The 25,271-nt window shown below is 38.6% G+C and overlaps 1 protein-coding gene across 2 annotated transcripts in view; it reads right to left on the reverse strand.

Moving 5' to 3' along the window:
• Positions 1-25,271, reverse strand: part of CLPX (caseinolytic mitochondrial matrix peptidase chaperone subunit X) — a 30,825-nt gene extending 5,554 nt beyond the window's left edge. Inside the window, exons 1-11 of one of the 2 annotated variants that reach the window (XM_054041453.1) lie at positions 25,139-25,271; positions 19,020-19,180; positions 17,500-17,617; positions 10,852-11,006; positions 10,127-10,286; positions 8,211-8,252; positions 6,658-6,834; positions 3,052-3,216; positions 2,598-2,686; positions 1,831-1,995; positions 501-800 (exon numbers count right to left, since the gene is read on the reverse strand). In XM_054041453.1, coding sequence (XP_053897428.1) covers positions 501-800; positions 1,831-1,995; positions 2,598-2,686; positions 3,052-3,216; positions 6,658-6,834; positions 8,211-8,252; positions 10,127-10,286; positions 10,852-11,006; positions 17,500-17,617; positions 19,020-19,180; positions 25,139-25,208 — 1,602 coding nt within the window. In that variant the 5' untranslated portion in view covers positions 25,209-25,271. The remainder of the gene's footprint in view (positions 1-500; positions 801-1,830; positions 1,996-2,597; positions 2,687-3,051; positions 3,217-6,657; positions 6,835-8,210; positions 8,253-10,126; positions 10,287-10,851; positions 11,007-17,499; positions 17,618-19,019; positions 19,181-25,138) is intronic. The other variant, XM_054041454.1, reaches the window with a different exon arrangement.

Here is a 25,271-nt window from a genome sequence, read left to right on the forward strand (position 1 = left end):
ACACAAAAATATCTAGCTAATGGAATAATGCTAATAATTCCTTTAGCGAGACTAGGCAATGTTTTCCTACACTGAAGATAGATATTCTGAAAATTCAACAATTTTACAAGAAATTACAGCATACACAGTTGGCCAAATATGATACAGTATTCTTAAGATATTGAAAATAAAGAATACATTTCTCATGTAGTTTTTTGATTACTTAAGAGAAGCCCAATAAATGTAATAAGATCTTGCTAATCTCTTCATCCCTGAAAATTAAAATTCCTGGCACCAAACCAAGCAACTAATGTAGTCACTGAGGCAATGAATAGGGATTCTCCCAATGAGTGGGGATTTATGCAACTCCCATTACTTACCATTCTTTGATAAGACGATGAGTTTATTTTCTTTGGTCATAAAGCAGACAGTATATCTTTATACTGAAAAAGCCTTAACATGAATTCCATAACAAGGATACCAAAAGGATGTCAATTAGTAAGACACAAAAAAACTCAAACCTTGTCCATGCTGAATAATGCCTGGTATTGAGGAACAACGGCATTTCTTGGCTCAGTAAGAATCCGTACAAGTGTTTTCTCATCCAGGCTATGCAGGGGAACCACCACAGGTAAACGTCCCACAAACTCCGGAATCATGCCAAATTCAATGAGATCTCTGGCTTCCACATGTCGCAGCAAGCGATCTTTTTCTTCAATATCTTGCTGTGTATTGGACTCCCCACTTATGTTAGCGAGGTCAGCTGCAGCAGCAGCCCTTCTGCCTTTCCCCAAATTAGATGGCGTGCCAAAACCAAGATACTGCAAAATAAACACTGCATGTTCATGAAAGAGCTACAGTTACATGTTTGCTTTATATAAATTTGGTGGCATGTGCATATTAGAATACATCAATGACAGCACTATAGACCAATCAGCTTTAATTACAAATTAACTGTTTCAAGAATGTATGTATAAAGGGCTTTCATTTTAAATGTTGTATGAATTAACAGAAACCTGTTGTAACTTTAGTTCTCTCGACAAGGCACTAACACATAGTGACTACTGATCGGGCATGAAAGAATTATATACTTTTCACAAATTAAGATGTGATTACATTACATACCTGGTACTAACTAGCTATGTGATACGAGTACCCTCTGATAACAATAAAAAGTACTCTTCCAAAGTGAAACAGATGAACTTCTAATGAAAAAAAACTACACCAAAAAGCTTTACAAAGCTTGGGATCAGAAATATAGACATAGGGTTACCAGATAGCAACTGTGAAAAAACAGGACAGAGGGGGGAGGGGGAAAGAGAATAGGTGACTATATAAGAAAAAGTCCCCCCAAAAAGTCCCCTTTAAAGACGGGACATCTGGTCACCCTATTTAGACATCAACTGGAAATGGGAAACTGACCCAATAATATAGCTCTACATAGGCTTATTATGTCATCCAAAAAGTGCGAAGTCGTGTGTCTCCAATTGCTGATAAATAAGGGGGATTAAATAGAATATTAAAGAGTGTGTGTGTGTGTGTGTGTGTCCCCGTGTGTGTCCAATGCTTGCTCTCTGCTTCAAGCTTTCTATGCATCATATCATACATTTAAAGGAAATGTGATGGTAGCACACCTCCCCAACAGAATGGTTCACATAGGAACCCCATTTTTAAAAATTAAGGGACATTACAACACCTTCACAATTAACTTTTTAGCACTAGAATTCAGTTTTCTAGGTTCAGTTAGAGATCTCTAAAAATACAGATAACCCTCCCAAAATCATTAGCAAAAGAGCCACTATACATTTCAATATAGCTAAAAAGAGCTATTCTAAAACAATGTGTTCTCACCTTTTCATTTTTCCTCCTGCTGATGATTCTGTCAAGACCATTAAAGGCACCAGAAGCTACAAAGAGGACATTTGTTGTATCAACCTGCACTGTTTCTCCACGTAACTTACGGGAATTTTTTTCTGGAACATTTACGATTGTACCTTCTAGTAACTTTAACAAGCCCTAAGTAAAAACAGAGAGGTAAAGGCAGTAAATAAAGAATCCACATTATAGCTTTAGAACAGAATGCACATCAAATCCTGTAACCTACTCACACCGGATTCACAGAGTCTGACCACCTGAATATGACAAGCAGGACTTGGCCCACAGGTCCCGAGCACCTGAGAATTTTTTCCAAGCCCACAACAAGAGCCAGTGGCAGAGATGGGAACAAAACCTAGATTGCTCATCTTCTACATACCACCTCCCATTGGAGAAGAATTGTTTCTAAAAATGTTTTTCACATTTTTCTATGAGACATCAGTGATGAAGGGTTTTGGAGAAAGTGAAAAAACAGCATGTAGTGATTTTTAGTTTATGTAACTTGATACTTGAAAGCAGATAAGGATGATTTCTAATAAAACAATTCCACTGAGGGTTTTTTTGGGGGGAGTGAGGGAGGTGGAGAGCAGAATGGGGGTTAAGGGGCTTTTGATTAACCCTAGAATTTAATGAAATATGAATCTATACACATACAATATCTGCAACATGACAAGACAACATCAGGGACTTCATGTACTTTAATGATTTGATTTACAAGGCTGAAATAAAAACTGCACACTTACTTGTTGGACGCCTTCTCCTCCTACATCCCGTAACTGATGAATGCCTGGCACACTGCCAATCTTATCTACTTCATCCAGAAAAACAATTCCTAAAGTACAAGGAATATATTTAGAGAAGAAGCTATTTGTAAGAGAGAAAGATTATCTATGCACAGAGAAGAGTGCCATCTTAAAGCGAAGAGATTGCTATAGCAATGTTACAGAATGCTGCATGTTACATAAGCAACTTGCTGGATAACAAGAAAGGAATAACTTGTTACACCTGTTCATAATAATTTTTAAAATTAATTTACTAAGTTTTGAAAATTCTTATTAATGAATCAAAAAGAAGTCAAGTATATATATACCAAGAATGCTAAACTATTAAAATGATTCTTGGCACCAACTTACAGAATGTAATTGGGTCATGTATATTTTGCAGACAAACATCAGAAAATACATGGTCCAAGTTTACCTTGTTGAGCTTTTTCTACATTGTAGTTGGCATCTTGCAGTAGTTTTGCAATAACAGATTCAATATCTTCACCTACATAGCCAGCTTGAGTCAAGGTAGTACAATCACAGATAGCAAAAGGTACATCAAGGCATTTAGCTAGAGTCTGAGCCAGCAGGGTTTTACCTAAAAATAATAATAAAAAAAAATACTACTTGTTCCGTAATATTCATAATTTATTTCTGTGGCAGTATACAAGACCACAAGCATTTTTCCTCAATGAATGTAACTAGTGTGACATCTTCATCATCAGACAGCTAAATTGAAGGCAACATGTACAGATATTCATTCAACAACGTTTTCTGGGTAAGTTAGCTTTGTCAAACAACTATGCGGTCATCTTTTGATTCTGCCAAGTTGCGTGCATTTTAATGACATTCTATTAGTTTGCTCAGGATTGCCTATGATATATACACTACAGTTAACACAAGTTTGTGTGTTTATATATTGTAACAATTGTGTGCCAGTATAAACGAAATGTTACGTTACTGCCATTCATCCGTTAACTTTCAGGGCACTGGGGAAACCCTATCTGTTTATTCCGGCTTTTGCCTGAAACGTAGAGTGGCATAGCCATGCTTTGTCTGGGAGAGTACTGAGTAAATAATAGTCTGTTATGTTTGTATTTTTACACACATGCACACAGACTTCTGAGTAACATATTATAAAAACTGAAATATAACTTTTCCTTTTTAGACCCTACAACAGCTGTGGCTTAGAAGGTGAAACAGCATCTTCCTCTAACCAGGACACGTCATCTTGACCTTGCCATGAGAAGTCTGCAAACTATGAACGTATTTTTTCTAGTTACATGACAGTTATATTTTTAACATGGTTTTAATGATTGATTAAGGGGAGAAAACTGTGTAATGAAGGAAGATTCAGTAGCATAGTCTTTTTCTCCCTTCCCAACAATGCTAAGCACAGGTGGGTACAGGACCACCGAGTCATAAAATACCATGCATCACTTGCAGCTGCCATTTAGGGGTACAAACCACAGAGACCGTCGTTGGTGCTGAATTTTGCGGTTTAAAAGATTTTTCAATTACAGCCATGCACATGGGCATTATTTTTCCTCTAGTGTTAGAGTGAATTAAAAATCAAAAGAATGATGCCTTAAAATGAATAAACCAAAAAGGTAACAAGCAGGAAGTCAGTTCACTATGGAGTGACTGACGTGCATGTCTGTTACTCACACTAAGGACTTGTCAACACTTAAAATGCTGCACCGTTGTAACTGCGCTGCTGTAGCACTTCAGTGCAGACACCACCTAAGCTGACGGGAAGGGTTCTCCTGTCAACACAGGTAATCCACCTCCTCAAGGTAAGTCAATGAGAGAATTCTAGTGCGTTTCTGCACTGGGGGTTAGGTTACTATAGCTGCATCTAGTGTTCCCTCTAATTTTTCCCACCCATGTGTGGAATGAATTTTGTTACGTGCACCAATATGGAGGTGAAGTGTGACACATGACTTTCACATTGGTGCACATAAAATTCATGTGGTGGGGGTGGTACCGAGGAGTTCGGAGTGTGGGAAGGGACTCAGAACTTGGGTAGAGGGTGTGAGGGCTCTGGCCAGGGGTGTGGGCTCTGGGTTGGGGCCGGGGATGAGGGGCTCAGGGCTGGGGCAGAGAGTTGTGGTGCAGGGGTGTGAGGGCTCTAGCCTTATTTTGCATGTCATAACCACATTTATTAAAGCACCTACAACACATTGGGTTTAAGAACTGGTTATTTTCTGAGCATACAGAATTTCCAGATACCGAACTGCATCCAGGCAGAGTTTGCTTTGATTTTGTTCTTCCCTACCTGATTCCAGACAATTCTGTTTCCACGCTATCAGTCTACAGTAACTGCTGTTTTTCACTGCTAGTAGCTGAGGTATGATTACAACACCTTCCTATAACCGATTCTAGCAAGGTATTTATGATGGTTCTGGAAAACTGCCTGAACCTTGCAGTACGGTTGATTTTTGACCAAGATGAGCCACCCACATTCCACAGTACACATTATGGAGGTATCTGTGAGTAACACCAGATGGCCACCAGTCTTCTTGGATTTGAAAATATGATTTGCAGGCACCATTATCAGGATATAAAAATTGTGCATGGCACTTTTCTCCAATGATTACAGTCAACATTGTCCTGTGCTTGGAAGAAATCATCATAGTGGATGCATTTGAAGTATGGCACAGAGCAAATTGGATCAGACAGGTAGCTAGAAAGGAGGGAGGTGTACTATAAACTGGCAGTACCCAGGTCTGAAGTGCAGAATTAAATGCTAACTTTAGTCTATGGAGGAAAAGCTCATTTCTATCTGTTTTTAAGTGAACTTCAACTTGCAGCATGTTTCAATACAGATTTCTTGTAGTTTAGGATAAGCACATACTATACAGCAAAAGCTGGGGTTTGGCATTTCTTTTTCCTGCTGTTTTTCCTGTTATTAACCAGCTGCTGTTGCCAAAAAGAACCACAAGAGACTGAAATTTCTTAAAACAGGAACTCAAAATCTGTCCTGAGTCTGGCTCTGTTCAATATCTTCAAAAATTATTTGGATAATAGCAAAGAGTATACTTATAAAGTTTATGAACAATACCCAGCTGGGAGGGGTAACAAGTGCTTTGGAGGACAAGATTAGAATTCAAAATGATCTTAAACTGGAGAAATGGTCTGAAATAAATAGGGTGAAATTCAATAAGGACAAATACAAAGTATTACATTTAGAAAGGCATAATCAACTGCACAAATACAAAATGGGGAATGACTGCCTAGGAAGGTGTACTGCAGAAAAGGATCTGGGGCTTATAGTGGATGACAAACTAAATGAGTCAACAATGTTGTAAAAAAAATACTGTTGTAAAAAAAAGTGAAAATCATTCAGGGATGTATTAGCAGAAGCGTTGTCAGCAAGACACAAGAAGTAATTCTTCCATTCTACTCAGCACTGATAAGGCTTCAGCTGGAACACTGTATCCAGTTCTGGGCACCATACTTCAGGAAAGATGTGGACAAATTGGAGAAAGTCCAAAGAAGAGCAACAGTAATGATTAAAGGTCTAGAAAACATGACTTATGAGGAAAGATTGAAAAAACTGCATTTGTTTAGTGTGGAGAAGAGAAGATTGAGGGTGGGGACATACTTGAAGACTATTATGTAAAAGGTTGTTATAAAGAGGAGAGTGAAAAATTGTACTGCTTATCTACCTAGGACAGGACAAGTAGTAATGGGCTTAAATTGCAGCAAGGGAGATTTACGTTAGACATTAGGAAAAACTTCTCACTGTCAGGTGTTTAAGCACTGGAACGAACTACCTTAGGAGGCTGCGGAATCTCCATATTAGAGGATTTTCAGGACAGATTAGACAAATACCTGCCAGGGATGATCTAGACAACACTAAGTCCTGCCCCAGTACAGGTGACTGGACTATATACCTATCGAGATCCCTTCCAGTCCTACATTTCTATGATTCTATGCCATGCTTTTATTCACTCAACTGGTAACATAATAAACAAATTTTTAGCTTATCTGTTCCCAAAGTACTCAAAATCTACAGAAGTGTTAAGTTACATACCTGACCCAGTTGGTCCAAGCAGCAAAATATTACTTTTTTCAAGATTTATGTCATCATGGGTTGAATCTAGTACTTCGCCTCCTCGTTTCTCCTGAGGCATCTGCTGGTTCACTTGTTGCTGCATTGATGCTCCTAAAGCATTACCATGGGGACTTATTCCAGCAATCTGCAGAAGTTCTGAAATTAACAATAAAAGCATTGTTTGAGGTTTAACTTGCACTGGCAGTCTGACACAACCGTTGAGTAAATAATTAAATAAGTAAATAATTAAAATTTTAACTGATGGTTCTTGTAATCTTTCAATGGTTTGTTCTGTGAGCCAGTAATCCTACCTTAGAAAATACTGCAGACAGGATTGCATAAACACCAAAAAAAGAGGAACTGCATTCCCATTGTTTCCATAAGCACATTTTTACATATTTGAAAAGATATTTCAAACAGAAATAGAAATTGCATAGTGGCTTATCTAAAACATTCTAATATATTAAACAAGTGCATGCAAAATTCCTAGTCCACACACAAAACAAGTTACCAAGTATTTTTTCCTATACATAAATATATATAAAAACAAAAGGCACTTAGATACCATAATGCCTGGCAAAGTATAGGAACTTATAAAAAATTTGCAAACTACTAATATACACAAAAACAATATCCAGTTCTACGCTAAGAAGTGACTATATAAAAATAACTCCTCCTAACAATAGATCTGTGAGTTAGATTTAGTGGTAAATTAAGGTCTTTATTCTTTAAACACTTTTTTATTCATTAGTACTGCAGTGCCAACAGAAAGATGGGAGAGTGAACTGGAGTCTATTCCTTCTCATTCATCAACAGAATTTTAACTAGTTCCAATTGAAAGGCAGAATTTTGTAATTTAAAGAAAATGCAATTGACCAGGTGTAACTAGGATTACAAATTGGTCTGCAGAAGCCTTATTACAGATGATGGATGCTGCATGAGGCAAGAACCCAGTTCGAAAGTTAGCTTGTAGTTAGAAAAAAACCTTTACTTGTGAGCTGAGCAAATGTGATCAGGTGTCAAGGAGACAAACATGGATCAGCCCAATGCCATTTTGACAGTTACTTTTCAGAGTACAACTACGTTGTAGCAAATACATTAATATAACATTGCATGATTAATAGTATACAAAAGTTGACATGAGGCATTACCTACTCGGCAGTGATTCACATTTCCCTTTGCCTTAGAAAGTTGGTATCAGATAGAAATTCATGAAAAATATACCCTATAAATATCTCAAACTGAGTAAACAAGTCTAAACTTTCACTCTCTTTAATCAAGGTTAATTCTTTGTACAGATACTTATTTAGAAACTTGTAGGTTAACACTTTACCTGCCTTCCATGTAGAATTATATACAAGGTCAATTCCTGTTCAGTCACAAATGCTCATTGAAGTCAATGGACTACTTGTCTGAATAAAAGCAAGCAGGATTTGGCCCATAATTTCTAGCAAGCCACCACTAAACTACTGTTCTGATGTTAATTTCAAGGGTAGATATTGCAGAGGAGGACATGAGGAGAGTTCACTTACTTGTAAATCTGTACTCATCCTCCCGTCTTCTTATTTCTAATTCTAAGAGAGAGGATGAAAACAGTAATATAAAAAAAAAAATTATATTTGCTCCACCTCTTGCCCTCTTCTGAATACATTTCATGGTGTAATCAAGGTATTACAAACAAGAAATCCCCACGTTAGCTTTTATTTGTTAGATCTAAGAGCTCCCTATTTGGGACTACTTAGTCATCTAAAATTGACTACCTGCTTCCTCTTGATTACAATAAATTAGCTGTATTTTAAGATTTTGATGTAAAAACAAGACACTTAGTAAAAAAGCCATACCAGATTTAATCTGGATTTTTAAAAAGTATCTTAAACTAGCATTGTAATACTTTAATATAAGATTATTCTACATATTTTCAAAGACTATCAATTACAATTGTTAATTTTAATCTCTCTGGGGCAGGAAGTGTCTCTGTTCTGTGTTTATATGGTGCCTAGCACGAGATCCTGGTCTGTGCTTAGACCAGGGATCAGCAACCTTGACGGGCCGGGCCTGTTTGTTTACTTGCCGCGTCTGCAGGTTCGGCCGATTGCGGTTCCCAAGGTGCCTCCCAGCACACCCCTCGGCCCACACCACTTCCTGCAGCCCCCATTGGCCTGGAGCGGCGAACCGCAGCCAGAGGGAGCCGCGATCGGCCGAACCTGTGGACATGGCAGGTAAACAAACTGGCCTGGCCCACCAGGGGGCTTACCCTGGCGAGCCGTGTGCCAAAGGTTGCCAATCCCTGGCTTAGACAATTAGTCACAACTGCAATACATATAAATAATAATAAAACAGTTTCTGATTTCTAATTGTAAGATAAAATGCAGACAATGTGATTACTAAAGCATCATTTTTGTATGCAGTTAGCATACTAAACCTTCAAGTCAGAATGACACTCTTTATAAATCAAACTGAGTGAGCCTTGAATCAGTTATCATAGTTTAATCTCACTTCTAAAAATAAAGTAAACGGATACTACTGCATAACTATTGTGCAGCTAAAGCACTGCCAGCAAGTAACCTCATATGAACTTGTTGGATATTTAACAATAGTAAACTGACCAACAGTTTCTGTTGACTTAGGAACAAAAATATGTAGTTAATTATTCATCAGGTTATACTAAATAGAAAACAATTTCTTTCTGAAACTCCCCTTAGTTGTTGCTTGCAACTGAACACTAAATCTGTTGCTCAAGTAGTAAAGCAGATTAAAAAGAAAAATGTTCATAGGCTCACTTTATAAAGCAATATCAGAGTCACCTGAAAGGGTGCCACCAACAGATGCTAAATATTTAAATAAGTTAGAAATTGCCCATGATGCCATAAAACTTTATGGCTTATTCACATAATAGTTACAAAACTTGCATCTAGTCAAAGGTTAAAGGTACACCATGCAGCTAAAAATCATTTTAACACAGAACATAAAGAAAATTTAAAATTACTTTCAATTAACGAGTGTTAAAAGTTATTTACTTTTCATCATTTAGGTTACATCTTTACTTCTTGCACATCACTCAGCTTGGCAAACAAAGAATTAACTTTGCTTGCTTGTTCTCATGCACTGACAAGATTGCAGCATATGAAAAAGCAGTTGCAAACATTTCAGAAGCTTTAAATCTAAGCAACTCTTTTTATTGAAATAAATTAATGGAGGCATTCATATTAATAAAAGTTTTTGAAACTGTTTGCTTTTATCTAGCAATTATGTCTACACTAGCCAATGAAATAATTTAAGGAGCCAGTAATATATTCTTCATGCAGGTATCACATACCACTGAATTCATCTGAAGTTTTACATGCAGAATGGCTGCTTGCATTTATTATAGCACCACCATAAGTACAGGAAAAAAGTCCACAGAGACAATACACTTTATAATCAGAAAAATATGAAACATTGTACAAACCTCTCGGTGTTAAAGAAGTCTGCTTTTCAACTTCTGCTTGCGATCTCAGATTAGCTGGGATATTGTTGTATATTCTTTTGTAATGATTGTACACAGCGACTGAAAGCACCTTCTTGGCAAAAGACTGACCAACAACATACTTGTCGAGGTAGTTGTAAATCTGAAAAATAAAATTAACTTAATAAGTAAATAAAAATAATTATATTTCTAAGCCACCCATGCACGATAAAAGCATTACAGGGTGCCACAGGGAAAAAATTAACACAGACTACAGAGATCTAAAACTGAACAAAACCTGAGTTTAAGAGACATCAAATTCTGAAACTCTAATACATAAAAGGAGCTGAACTTCAAGGCTTTGGAGCACAATGTGGATGGACCATAAATGGAAGCTATACTAACTGATCTAAACAGACTTGATTTTTAAATTTTGTTTCATGATCTGTGATATAAACTAATAAAGGTTATGGAACTGAGTATTAACTGTCCCATACATAAATACAACCAAAGATTATGAAACTAACAATTTTTCCTTCAATAAAATACTTCACTGTGTCCTGTAGAATACAAGTAGTAAATGTTTGAATTTTGGAGAACTAATTTTTATCATTTCTTAGATTTATGTCCCAATTGAATTTTAAACTTTGATTCAGATTTTTACAATGAAAACATTCAAATATGCTAGAATGCAGATCAGTAAACTGCGGTGAAATTAAGAACCATACTTTTTTCGGTGGAGGAGGTGGCTTTTGTTGGAATGCCAATTTCACAGCTTCTGCTGCTGATTCGGGCTCTTTAATGATGCTCTTCTTGGAGTCTGCCTCTGACAGCACAACAAAAAAATGGTGACATTTTTCACACTTCACAAAACGGGTGGAAGCTGTAAAAAAAAAAGTAAAATGAAGTGGTAAGAGACTGTTTAGACAACATTCATTCAACTTTCTACTTTCATGCTACACAGAACTTAAACACCTGTAACAACAAACATTCTGTCAATTCCCTCCTCTGCCTCCAAGGTATATTTTAAGTTGGGATAACGTCAAATCCAGAGACAAAATTAGTACATACTCTGCATTTACGCAGCACTTTTCATCTGTTCACCTCAAAAGCTTTACAAAGCATTTAACAGATGGTGAAATTCATACAGAGAGGCAAAGCAATTTGTCCAAGATCAGACAGTGACAGACCTAGGAAAAGAAGGCAGGTCGCCATTTCCAGTTTGGTGCTCTGCTCAGTAACAACTGTATTCGAAGGATGAAATTCACCCAGGTGTGGCAATCTCTTTCATGCTACTTGAGACATATGGAGGGAGCATAAAATACACAGGGAGCTCTATAATCCTGTATACACAGGGGAAGGCACATAATTTGGCTCTGAACAGACTAGCACTACTGGATCCACAATACACAGAGAGAGGCAACAACTACTGGGCCTGGCCCATAAACTGAAAAAGTAACACTGCTCCCTTCATGTGTGCTCCCCTGCATGGAATTAATCACGCTATCGTGAAAGGTGGACGTTGGAGTCTGGAGATTTCCCATAAAACCACAGACTATACAAAACTCTGCTTACTGTCAACCAATTTCTAATCAATTTTGAACATAATTTATATCAAATTGGTATTTCAGTTTCTTTTAATGTAGTATGGCAGTATATTGAATGGCTTCAATCCAAATATACTAAATCAGTAGTGACAAATTTTCAATAAACACATTTAGAATGTACAAGCATTTACACTTAAAAGAAAAGACAAAAACTGAGGAAAATGTGACGTATAATATGACTTTCCCTGTCTAGTGAGCAACATTTTGGTTATCACTTCAAAAATTAACTAATAGTGTTCTAGATTTTTATTTTTTTTTTGGAGATGTCATAATAAAAAAACCTCAAGAACAAATAGATTTTCTTAAGAAGAACATTTTTCTGCCTTTGGGAATCAATTTTTAGGACAGCAGCAACTCAGACTTCAAAGAAAGACAAAGAATCAGATTCAGAAACCTGAAAAGCAGGTAACAACTTGTGGACTGGCACTATTAAAGCTATTGTCTGTTTCAGAAAAGCAAAGAAAATGGCATCTGTTCTAGATGATTTCAAAGAACAGAACCATAATCCAACATTAGTGTTCAATTCCTGCTCCAGCACTTGAATGTCCTCTGTTAAGTGTGCCAAATAGGTGCAGCATGACCTGCTTCGATAAATAACTACTACTTATTAAAATGATTAGGTGAAGAACTCTATTAACAATCCTCTGAATTTTTAAAAAGTCTTTAGAAAACAGGTTGCACAGCCAAATTCTGGGTAATTTTATTGCCAATCTATGACAAGAACCAAAAAATTTTTTTACATAGTGCTCATGCTTCCCATAGAGCAGATGTTAGGAGAAACTCATCCAACAGATAAGATACATATGTTCCAAAATTCTGTAGCTGCACAAATCAAATTTTTATAAAAAAAATACAAATCTGTTAATTTTAACAGATTATCAAAGTTCTGCTGCACTGTGGAAACTTCCCTGCTCTTAATCCTATTCCTTTAAGCAAAGTGAACAGAGGAGATGGAACACTGAAGTGGTAACAGCATGAACTGCTAATATCATAGGAGGGAGCGGGAAAGTGGAGAAGAGCAAAGGTCACTCACTTGCAAGCAACCCTCCTATGATATACTATCAATTGCCAATATCACAGTGAGAGTGTGCGTACTTGCACAAGCTCAGAACATCCCAGACATCCTTATTGATGGCTAGTACCATGGGAGCATTCTCTTCCCTCACATCATGCTAGCACTCAACAGTAGCACCACAGAATGAACATGAAAATAGTCACTCCCTTAAGCAAGGGAGAAAAAGGAAAATAAAGGCGAGGCATTACATTTTGCACTTTTACAGCAGCTTTCATTGGAAGATCTCAAAGTACTTTACAAACATTAAGCCTCCCAATACCCCTCTGAGGTAGCTACTTCCCCCATGTTACAGATAGGGGAAAATGCGGCACCATGGTGATTTTCTCTGAGGTCAGAGCAAGTCAGTGACAGAGCTGGGATTAGCACCAAGATCTTCTGACTAGGACTTTCATGCTCTGAACATTAGTTCATGCTCCCTCCCACTGCTGTGACAAAGGAAAATAAGATCACTTAGTTTCCACAGCAATGCTCATGTTCAAATAGGAAGGAACCAGAACCACTAGGAAATTGTGGGAGTGTGGGTTTTTTTGTTTTTTGTTTTTTTTTTTTGGGGGGGGGGGGGGGGGAGAGGGGACTGCTGAACACTGTGCTGATGGCCCCACAGACTCCGTAAATGTAAACTTCAGAGCTTTTTATCTTAGACTCTAAAACGATAGTGTCAATGGCAACTGGCAAAACATTTTAAATCACCAGCTTCACAGAAGGTCACACTTTTTAGCAATTTCCCCAGGACAGAGGAGGTGTAAGAAGCCCTGCAGATCTCCAGAGCCAGCAATAATGTTATATTAAGTACACACAAATGTCTGTGCAATAGTTCCAATTTCAAATAACTTAACTGGCATGATGAGGTCTGCAAATGTTTAGATACAACAACAGGTAGTGAAAAGGACATGAAGCTTAGCTGTTGACTTTGCTCCCATGGCATGCTGAAGGCTGCACACTACAAAGGTATTTGCCCAGTCAGTATTTATAGTGGTAAGGTGCAGGCCACGTCACACCACAGCAGAGCGTTGTCCACATGATATGTGCAAAAACCTGATGCAATAGTATTTTTTAAAAAGCTTGAATCTACCCTTTGGGGTGAAGATAGTTACTACATTGCAATTGCTCTGAGAGAGAGCATGATGTCAAGGAAAAAAGGGCGAGAAAGCCACTAATTTCCTAACAGGTTTAAACATGACAGGAAAACCCTGCTCCGGAGGATGGAAAGGGCAGGGAGTTCATCCCGGCAGAATGAGGTGATGACAATGCCTGTTTTTAAGAGTACTTAAATCAGCAATACTCAGGCTCAAAAGATACAGGTGGTTTTGACTTCATGTCTCAGGCATGAATTTTATCGCACAGAAGGAAGCAATGATCACAGGATTTCCCTCCACACAGCCTGACACCTAATGCCAGGTACAAGGAGTGTTGAGCAAATGGGTAAGAACCACCAAGATCCCTTTAATACCTCCAAAGAGCCCAGGAAAGAAGATGAGTGTGTTGGAATAGCAGAGAATCACAAAAGCATCGTGCAAGGTTCGCAGCAATATGTGATGAAGAAGCACATTACAAACAAGCTGCACTGGAATGTCAAGCTGTCACTCCACCACCCAATGGCTCTTTGCAACTTGATTCATGAATAAAGAAGCTCTTACTCAATTCCATTTTACTATTCAGTTAATCATCTCAAGATGAGTACAGAGTTAATTTGATGTTTAATTTTTTAAGTGTGTGGGGCACATCCTGGATAAATGTGTTTTCCTTAGTCAGTAAATATGTAATTAAAACCCTGAAGATTTACAAGTCAAAACAACAGTTTTGTTTTGTCTTTGTAAAGTAGTGGCATTACAGGCTTAGCTGAAAATCAAGTTACCGTCTGTTTCATAGAATACAGCCACCCATTAATAGCTCTGGGAATGGAACTTGGATGGAAATTTTGACAGTTTAAGGAGGATTAGAACACCGCTTGCTTCCCCACAGCTATTCTGCATTCTATAGTGCAAATAAACCCAGAAAAGAAAATAAGTAGAGTAACACAAAAACAGATTGAGTTAGGGAAAAAATGTACGGTACTCAAATTAACAGTTTGAAAGAGAACTGAAAAAAAGATGTAAGGAGTCCAATGGATTTAGGAAGAAATTGATGTAAGCCTAAAAGGAATATCTGAAATATTATAGCAATGACAACTGATTTTCTTAAAGATCATAGTTACTAGGAATCCAATGACAGCTCTCCCTCTGTTCGATCTCTGTAAAAGCCCTAAATAAAATAAAAGAGTTGGTTCCACTCTTACTTGTTGCAATGCTGCATTGTATAAAAGGACCTTTAAAAAGACTCTTTAAATCCTAGCCTCTCGAGAAGGATGAGAAATTAGGAATATCCAACTGCCTAAAAGAGGCCATCCTCTCACTATATCTTGATGCTTGAGTTCTCTCAAACCTCCATCAGCCTCAATCCTCCTTTTAAGGAAAGGTAATTGGTTTTTAGTCTTAGGGAGGAGGGATAGCTCAGCAGTTTGATCATTGACCTGCTAAACCCAGGGTTGTGAGTTCAATCCTTGAGGGGGCCATTTAGGGATCTGGGGCAAAAGTCTGTCTGGGGATTGGTCCCCCTTTGAGCAGGGGGTTGGACTAGATGGCCTCCTGAGGTTCCTTCCAACCCTGATATTCTATGATTATGTGCCCCATGATATCCTGGTTAGATTCCAGTCTGGCTCTGGTCTTTTTAAATTGAAAATATATCAGCCAAGCTTCTCTCCCACATCATAAGAGAATGAGCTTCATGGCAAGATAATTTCTAAACACAGGTTAAAGTATCTTCGTGACACTGATGATATGTAAGAAGCAATAGAGGGTCCTGTGGCACCTTTGAGACTAACAGAAGTATTGGGAGCATAAGCTTTCGTGGGTAAGAACCTCACTTCTTCAGATGCAAGAAGTGAGGTTCTTACCCACGAAAGCTTATGCTCCCTATACTTTTGTTAGTCTCAAAGGTGCCACAGGACCCTCTATTGCTTTTTACAGATTCAGACTAACACGGCTACCCCTCTGATACTTGATGATATGTAAGTGTCTCTCTGTTACCCATGGACCCAACAAGTTTGATCTCTGCTCTGAAGCAGTTCTTGGATGATGTTTCCAGCTGGATGCACATAAACAACCTCATCATCCACCCTGGTCTGGGTGGTAACAGAGGTGGAGATAGTAATTTTGAGACTCTGTTTCCTGATGTCTTTGTTTACAACTGGGTGTCTTTTGAAGATAGTGAGTCAAACTAAGAATCTTTTCCTCACTTTCAACTACACCCTTTCTGTGGAAAGTCCCATGTGATGAACAGGTTCTGAAGTGTTTATTCCAGCTGTGCAATTAGCGCCGGATTTGCAGAAATTCTGAGCACATACATTTTTAACTGAAATCAACAGAAGCTGCAGGAGCTTAACACTTCTGAAAAGCAGTCCCTCTTTCAGGCTGATCCTTTATCTATCTTGGGACTATCTTGCAACACCAAGCTATGTCCCTGGGACCATAAAGTTGGATTACTGCAATACCTTCCTATCAAGGCTTATCTGTTTGCAGCTTGTTCAGAACAAAGCATCAGAAATCTGCTTTTTAGTTTAGGTATCTATAATATTACACCTACCCTGCACTCTTTACAGGGACTTTAAATTGACCTTGTTTTTAACCCTGAAACCCTGGCTATTCTTGAGACCTCATCCTTAAGTCTCATCAAAAGAAGCTGATGAATATTTGTGCTCTGACAACCCAAATTTTTAGAGACCTCTATTACTTGCTAGGTAAGCAAGAGATTGTGCTTCACTCTAGTAGATCCTAAGGCCTGGGATTCATGCTGCTCTAGACAACTGCCTCAGCTTATCTGTCTGAAGTGCTTTTAAGTATGACTACTTTTAGTCTTATAGTTACATTACTCTCCTCATTGATCCTCCCTTCAACATCTCTGGTGTGCTACAACCCCTTTAACTTCTGTTTAAAAGAATTAATTCTAAATATTTTAAACTTCATGTATTAAAATTCTTGCTGTACAGTACACAAAGTGTCCAGGGAAGGCAAAGGCTGCACTTCAAAAATAAGATTCATCATCAGTGGCGGTCTGGCATTTGATGTTAGAAGATTTTTTCCCCATTCATTGTGAACTCAACTACTCTTTTGAATACACTATGGCTCTTATTCTGGCCTACAAGGTCCAAAACATACAATTCTTCTAATATTTTCTAAACTGTGGTGATTCTCTTAGTGGATCAGCAATTCATCCTACTCTTCCTATTGCTTAAGAAAAAGGTTTTAATGGTAAATAAGCAAAAATCATGCACATGCTTATTAGAAAGCAAGTCAGGAGCTGAAGTAATATTGTTTACATGAACACCTCTTCCACAAAGATACAAAATGTAATAGTTCAGATAAGCTTACATTGTTCATAATGTTGCTCTGCATATTGTTGACCGAATTCTGCTCCTGATTACACTCATGCAGTTACTCCTGATTTACAATGTCAGTGACATTATTCTGGATTAACTCCATCATAGCAGGATATTTATATGCATGGCATAAGTATCTGAAATTCTCAGTATTCAGAATAAAACTTAGCTATCGGAACAGAATGGTTAAAATTTTAGTTTAGAAATCATTCCAATGTTTCATAGAAATGGAGAATCGTCCATATAAATCAGAACACAATAATCCTTTGTTAACACTTACACACAAAGGTCTCTACATGTGTGCACAGGTCACCACACTTTGGGCACCGCAGCTGGTTTCCTCCTTTCCCCGAGTTTCCAGAACCTGACTTTTTACTGCCTCCCTCACTGACAGATTTCTAAAGAGAAACAATAAAATAATATTTCAATTGTTAGTTCCATACAATGATTTTCAGATTTGTTTCATTATACATACCGCTGTATAGAATGAAAAAAAAAATTGGCAGCTAAAATGGTCTATTTTCAGTATTTGAAAGACTTCAAACATCCACAGTAAGAGAGTTTAAAATTTCATGCTTAAAACAGGCTAACATTTTCACAAGAGACAGAAGTCGTCTACATTTTAAAAAGTGACTAGAGATTTTGGATGCTTAACCTGAAATACGTTTAAGACACCCGTTTTTTCAGAACGTACTGGGCACCCATCCTCTCAAAAACAGGCCCTTCCAAGGTGTCTCAAAATGAGTACTCAAAAATTAAGGCGTCCAAAATCACAAGCCCCTTTTGAAAATTTAGGTTCTAACCACCAAGGCCTCATTTCCCAAACTTTTGAAAGCTGAGCCCCAATTTGGTAAAATTAAACTAGTTGTGCCCTCCTTCAACCCCACCACACGTTATCAAAGGCCTATCCATCTCACCTTTTAAATTTTCAGTACTAGTTCATTAAGGCACATCCCACATTTTGGGAAATATCTCCTCTCTCGCTTTTTTTTTTCCCCCCCCCAAAACACAAGCAATGAAATAGCTAACAAAGCATATCAATGTTGACACTTGAAGTATCTTAGTTAGCACTCAAAGATGGGGCTGCCCATAGCTCAAAGCTATCGTTTCAGGCTCTCTGCAAACTGATATAGACATCACTACATTGGCTAAGCCCTCTTTACATTTTGAAGGTTTTCTCTGTAATCATAACAGCTATAGACTGACTAAAAATATACACACACACACACACACAGGAGCCTCTGAAAAACCAACACGTCTGTCCGTGCCCCTTGCTAGGCCTTCACATCCCAGGAAATATTTTAAGAATGGGGTAAAACAAAGATTAAAAGTAAGTTCATAACAAGAGTAGCAATTAAACATATTATAAGACTAAAATGAGCCTTTTCCACAAAGTACCCTTTCTTAGTTCCATAGCAACATATTATAGAAGTAATTAGAAAACCATAACGTTTGGTTTCAAAAAACCAAAATAAGATTTAGTCAGTTTTTTAAAAAGCGTTAAGAGTTTCAGATACTACTTCTATCTGCAAATGTGTGTGGTTTTATAACCATATTTCACAATATTTTCAAAAATATTTATCTCACTTTTTGCTGTTTGAAAGACCTAAACAATAGGGGAAAGTGACTATAAACCAAGTATTTGTGCATTTGACAGTACAAAACCATACAATGAAAATATTTTTCCTCTAATCTTTTCAGTTACAGTAATCTGAAGGGTGACTTTAACAGTAGGTAAAAATTTCAGAAAGGAGTGTGGTTAAGAGATCCCTTTAGCAATAGGTAGGGTATGCAGACTACCTTGTTGCCATCGCCAGAACCATCCTTGCTCGCGCCATCTTTCGAAGCAAAGTATGCTGGTGTTTCTGAAAAAGTTCTAAAAGGAATCCTTCTTAGAGACCGAGTTTCAAAAGTCCCAATTCTTCCTAAAACAGCGAGACAAGTACGACCACAAGTAATACCTGGAAATGAAACAAATCCTGTAAGTCTGTGGGGCACACATCTTGCTCCCCGCAATCCAAACAAACTGTGTGTGTAAAACAGGGAAAATACACCATGTTATCTATTATTAGTTTGCTTTATGGTGTAAGAGAGAACAAGATATAATAGTTACCACTCTAGCTAGTATTTTACCATTTATCAGAAGACATCTGAAGTGCCAATATATCGTGTATGGAGAACCCCTTTTCACAACTTCCTCAGTCCTTATCATATGGCAGTGAAAAGGACTTTGAAGGAAAATATGACTTTCCTTTTGGTCAAAAAGTCACCAGCATTTCAGAACAATTCAAAATAGGATTTATTTGAAAGTTCCTTCTGAAGCAGAAGAGGAGCTACAGTAAGATAAGGGAATACAAGCTTGAATTTCCTTTGACTTAAGGAAGTCAACAGAACACTGAACACTACTTCTAATATTCATCCCTGTGAAGACTTAACTTAAATGAAAATAACAGGTTAATTCAGCAGACAGTTCACATACAATGGGCATTTGAATTGTATAATAATAATTTAAATAGTACTCCCAAAATACCTCACTGTGTATACACACATCCCCATAACATTATATACTACCATGCAGAAAAATACAGCTTAAAAATGACAATGTAGATCCCATTTTTTACACCATTATAGTGTAGTGAAGATTTCTACTAGCATTATAGTCAAATAACAATTAGTCAGCTAGGTCTGTCAGGGATCAGACCTCCTCATGCCTCTGACCACCACAGCCAGGCCGTCAGAAGCCTGTAGTATGGACGTAGCCAAACTATCAGTAGTGGTTAGTTAGCAAATAGTATTACAGTCCAGCTCTCAATGTCCAAACTTTAGTTATCCAAAATAGCATCATGTCCCCACCACAATATCTGTCATATCAAAGATTTTCTTGATAATCCAAAATTATTTCAGGTCCCCTGCAACATTTAGGTAATTGAGGTTATAATACGCTAGTGACAGTTACAAAAAAGCACAATCAGGATGAAAAAAAGATCAACCTTTAACATGTATTACGAAATGAGGTAACTGCAGAGATAATAGTGAAATGACCTTTGAAATGTCTCCTAATCATATGAAATGTATCATGTAAGTGTCTTAGCAGTGTAGTACACTGGTCTTCATTTGGCAGAATCAGAATCCTTGATGCTTACTTGTAAACAATTCCAAAAGTCAGTTTCCAGGAATTTTCAGAAGGTCAGATTTGAAGAAACAAATTATTAAGGGGAAAATGAAGGGGGGCTGTTATGTTTGGCAGCATGGCTATCTTCTATAAACAGTGGGGACAAATTTTAAATTAGATATTCTATTTTTAACTTTGGCTGTTTTCAATGATTTATTCCCAACATGAAAAAACTCCTCCATTAGGCTACTGAAACTGTTGGTATTCTTGCAATAGCCTGGGAGAAATACTCCACACGTGGGTGGGTATGAGCCCACCTACACTATTCCTACAGTTTTAGAAGCTTTAACATAGATCAGGGATCAGCAACCTTTGGCACACGGCCCGCCAGGGTAAGCACCTTGGCGGGCCGGACCAGTTAGTTTACCTGCTGCATCCGCAGGTTCGGCCGATCACAGCTCCCACTGGCCGCGGTTCACCGTCCCAGGCCAATGGGGGCTGCGGGAAGCGGCGTGGCCAAGGGATGTGCTGGCTGCCACTTCCCGCCGTCCCCATTGGCCTGGAACAGCGAACCATGGCCAGTGGGATCCACGATTGGCTGAATCTGCGGACGCGACAGGTAAACGAACCGGCCCGGCCCGCCAGGGTGCTTACCCTGACAGGCTGTGTGCCAAAGGTTGCCGATCCCTGACATAGATTAAAATACGAGAAATGGTACAAAATTCAAGTAGCAATGATACATTTGAGATCTAGATTTCATGCTAGAGAGCTACTACACATAACTAGTAAACAATGTGAGGGGAATTCTAAGGGCTGACCTACAGGAAAATGCTACCTAACAATAATGATATAGCAGTATACAGTCAGCTCCTGTTTTTTATTCCAGCTAAATTTGGACTGGGATAGGTGGAGGAGGATTGAACCCTGGGAAGAAATCTCATCCACTGAAAGTTTATCATCTCAGCAGAACCTTCTAACGCAGGGACACACAGATGAAGAGGATATGGATGATAGAATGAGTGGAGTTGGTTTGCAATGAGACGGAAAATGATTTCCAGTCACTTCTAAGACAGCTCATCATGAATCTAAGTCTATCATTTTAATTTATCAGGATTTTGTTAAAATAAGTTCAAAGAAAGACACATGTAATTTTGTTCCAATATTTGACCTTCAGAGTTTTTCACTGGCTATCAATCACCAACATTACACGTTATTCCCTTAATGCACACATTTCAATAAGAGAATATATCTTAAATGATTTAATAAACAAAATTCTTGGGACTTTCAGCTTAAATTCTTGGGGTCAGTTGAGAGAGGAGGGTTTTTGAAAATGACACCTTATTACTTTAATAGAAGGATAGACAATAACAAGGAAGAGTATTACACACAGTCAAAGAAAAACCCTCTGCCAACATCTGCTACTGCAAAGTTACAACCAGTGATATTTAATCAGATTTGCAGATTTAAAAAAAAAAAAAAAAAAGATAGTTTACTAGCAAGACACTAGCATAAATTAAGATATATATTTTTAAAAGGACACTATCAACTCAAAATATGTATTTTAAAAAAATTGTTTAAAATAGTTGTGTTTGTACTTAACCCTTAGTCCCTACCAATTTGAGATGTCTCTCTCTTGCCTGCTGCAATAAGAGAGAAAACTGAATCTAAGGGAAATCATGAAACAAACTCCTGTCAAATGCACAAAGTAAAATGAAAAAAAAAAAAAGATTTCTCTTTCAGTTACAGTAATGTTAGGGATTACTTGCAAAAATAGTAGATACAGAATTTGAAATTGGTGTCCTTTCAGTAAAATATTTTTACAACACTCTGAAGATGAAAAGCACTATTTAAATGGTAATACTAACAGTTCAATGTTTTGCTACTCAAACCTTGACAAGCATTACTTTAAATACCATGACAACCTATCAATTTTAAAGATTCTGCTGGGTTGTGATACTATTTACTGTGTGGTATTAGCTACGATACCATGGCAGTTGACACATTCTAGTTCAGTTGTTCTCGACAACGGGTACACATACCCCGGAGGTACGCAGAGGTCTTCCAGGTGGTATAGCAACTCATCTAGATATTTGCCTAGATTTACAACAGGCTACATAAAAAGCACTAGCGAAGTCAGAATAAACTAAAATTTCATACAATGACTTGTTTATACTGCGCTATATATTACAAACAGAAAGGGGTACAGTAGTCTGGAAAGGTTGGGAGGAAGATGTTGACAGAGCATTTCAGGGCACACTGCAAGAATTATCTTTTCACCCAGGCTGGGTTTAGGAGGGTGTAAGTAGGTTAAGAAGGAAAAGTTAGGTATCTCCAGTACAAGTTGGTTAGATGGGAAGAAGGCTTTTCCATGATACAGAACCACCTTGCAAATTTCAAAATTGGTTATTTTGGAGAAAGTTATTGTACATGTACCTAAAGAGTAAAATAGGAAGAAAGTTACTGCACCTATTTCCATAAAATATAAGTAATCATAAAGTGCAATTTTCCAGGAATACTCCACATTCCAGTCAAATACCTGGTTTATTTCCACTACACATTCCACTAAAGACCCTGAGGGATTCAACATTCCCCCACCTCTATAGCAACACAGTAGAGTATGTTTTGCTAAATCCATATGTATACTGCATGAAAAATAAAATCTTTTACTCGAGTGATTACTATGTTTGACAGCAGCTATATAATGTGCAATACCATTACCTCCGTTCTTAGTACTATTCCATGGTATTTGAGTGCCTCACAATCTTTTAATGTATTTATCCTCAATATCCCAGTAATGTAGGAAAATTATGTCACCCCATTTTAAAGATGAGGAAGTGAAACACACAGACACAAAAATCACACATGGAGTCTGTGATGGAGCAGGAGATTGAACTCAAGTCCCAAACTAGCACCCTAATCACCAGACCATCCTTGAACTTTCTACCATTTGTAGGGTTAGATCCATCAGTGATTGCAACAGGTGTCAACCACAAGCACCTAGAATACTGGATAAAAGTTGCAGGCATTATTATATGGCAAAATATGAATAGTCTCCTCTACAACTTTTACAGGAAGTGGGACTCAAAAATCTATTTTTGTTACTCTGAAATTTTTATTTTTTCATTTGTCTTTATAGATTCAATTTATATTATATATTTTGAACAAAGAAAAACATTGGATATACTGTTTATAGAAAATACTTGATTCAGATACTGACCAGAACTTTTTACTTTTTAAACTGTATTTGCTTTTAGAGGGTTCGTGTAAGGTAGAGAGTTCAAGGTTGAAAATATTGATTTGAACCTCCCAATGTAGGTCATGCTGGACTGGCAGATATGGAATCAGCTGGAATGGGTCATGCAATTTAACAAATACCCCTTGTTGAACTACCACATTAAGCTATTGTTACTTAGGTTGACAAAACACCGTGCCCACTACACCGGCATTAAACAGGCATTGGTAGGTTTAAAAATCCTTACCTGTGTTACTAGCATCACCTTACGCTATTAACATTTATGTTCTTTAATTCTTGCATTTCTAGTTTAAACTATGAAAATAAACTTGAAGGTTCTAGTCAGTCACAAGTTTATTCATCAACATGATGTTATATTTAATCACTAATGAGGACTGTTTAAATCCTAACAAAACCTATTTTCACTTTTTTTTGTTTCCTGAACACATTTCTCTTAATACTAGTTTTGTAACACTTTCTTCTAGCCAATCAATATACATTTAAGCCTGAACTAACCAAATGGCCTTTTGAACTTAAAAAAGAAAAAAAAATAGTGAAAGGGTAAACTATTGCTTGACTAAAGACCCTACAAAGATTGAGCAACATAAAAGTCTGGTTAGAATGTCACTGGCAGTAAGAACCAGAAATATATTGCACACGGTGAATCAAGGAAGGTGATTTCTTTCAGTAAAGCCTAGACAGGAATTAATAAGAGTATCCCCAACACGGCCTCTGCACTGACCCACAACAAAGCCAGCTGGAGATTAATATCTCTTACCAACTCCACATTGGTCCTATGACCAATCCATTTCAAGTGGCCTATCCTACAAACAGTTTCGACTCTTGAACTCTTGCTATAAGCATGTTTGGCACTGTATAGTTCAATGACAAGTATGCTTCCTACTCCCTCCACCCCCTTTCTCCAAACTACCCTCTTTCCAAGAGTCATCGACTGGAGCGATACAAAGAAACCCAAACCAAGTCAGATCCCTCATTTTAGACCCGACTCCAGCCCCAGCATTGAGCTTGCGCTATCTCCCGTTCAGAACTAGATGATGGACATGGGTAACGTCGAGTCATGGTGCCCAGGCTAGAGAGAGAGAGAGAACTGTGGCTAAAGCAGGGCACCCCACTTCCTTTGGGCCGCCCTCCACCGACACCCCTTGTTGGGGGGGCGATCGCCCCGTCCCTTGGAAGCGTAGCCCTGGGCTTGGCGGAGAATGCAGCGGGCTGAGCAGAAGGGGCACAGGCAGGGCAGATGCGTGAGAGGAGCCCCCCGCCGAGAGCAGGGCTTGGGCGGTTCAACCCCGCACCCCCCCCGGGGGGGGGTCGCCCCCGTCTCTGGGGCAGGATCCTGGCGAGGAGAGGGAGCCCCAGCGCGGGGGGGGGGTCGGTCCGGACGGCGGTGATGCCCCAGCGGACTCAGCCCCATGGGGAGTTGTGGGGGGGGGGGAGGGGGAAGCTCTCGGCCCGGGCCTTGCAGAGGGGGGGGGTCTCTGCGGAGGAGCGGGGGGCCGGGCTCCGAGGGGGGAGGACCCCGGGCAGTGGGGGCTCGGAGGCGGGCGGGGTCATTACCTCTGTGCGCGGAGGGCAGCGAGGAGCTGAACAGCCGCGCGGCAGCAGCGCAGGTGTTACAGGCGGCCATGGTCCCGCCCGGCCTCAGCGGCCCGCACCCGCCCCGCTCGCTAGGCCGCAGACCCGCCGCCCC

The sequence above is a fragment of the Malaclemys terrapin genome, chromosome 10, assembly GCF_027887155.1.
Source record: "Malaclemys terrapin pileata isolate rMalTer1 chromosome 10, rMalTer1.hap1, whole genome shotgun sequence".
Classification (NCBI taxonomy): domain Eukaryota; kingdom Metazoa; phylum Chordata; order Testudines; family Emydidae; genus Malaclemys; species Malaclemys terrapin.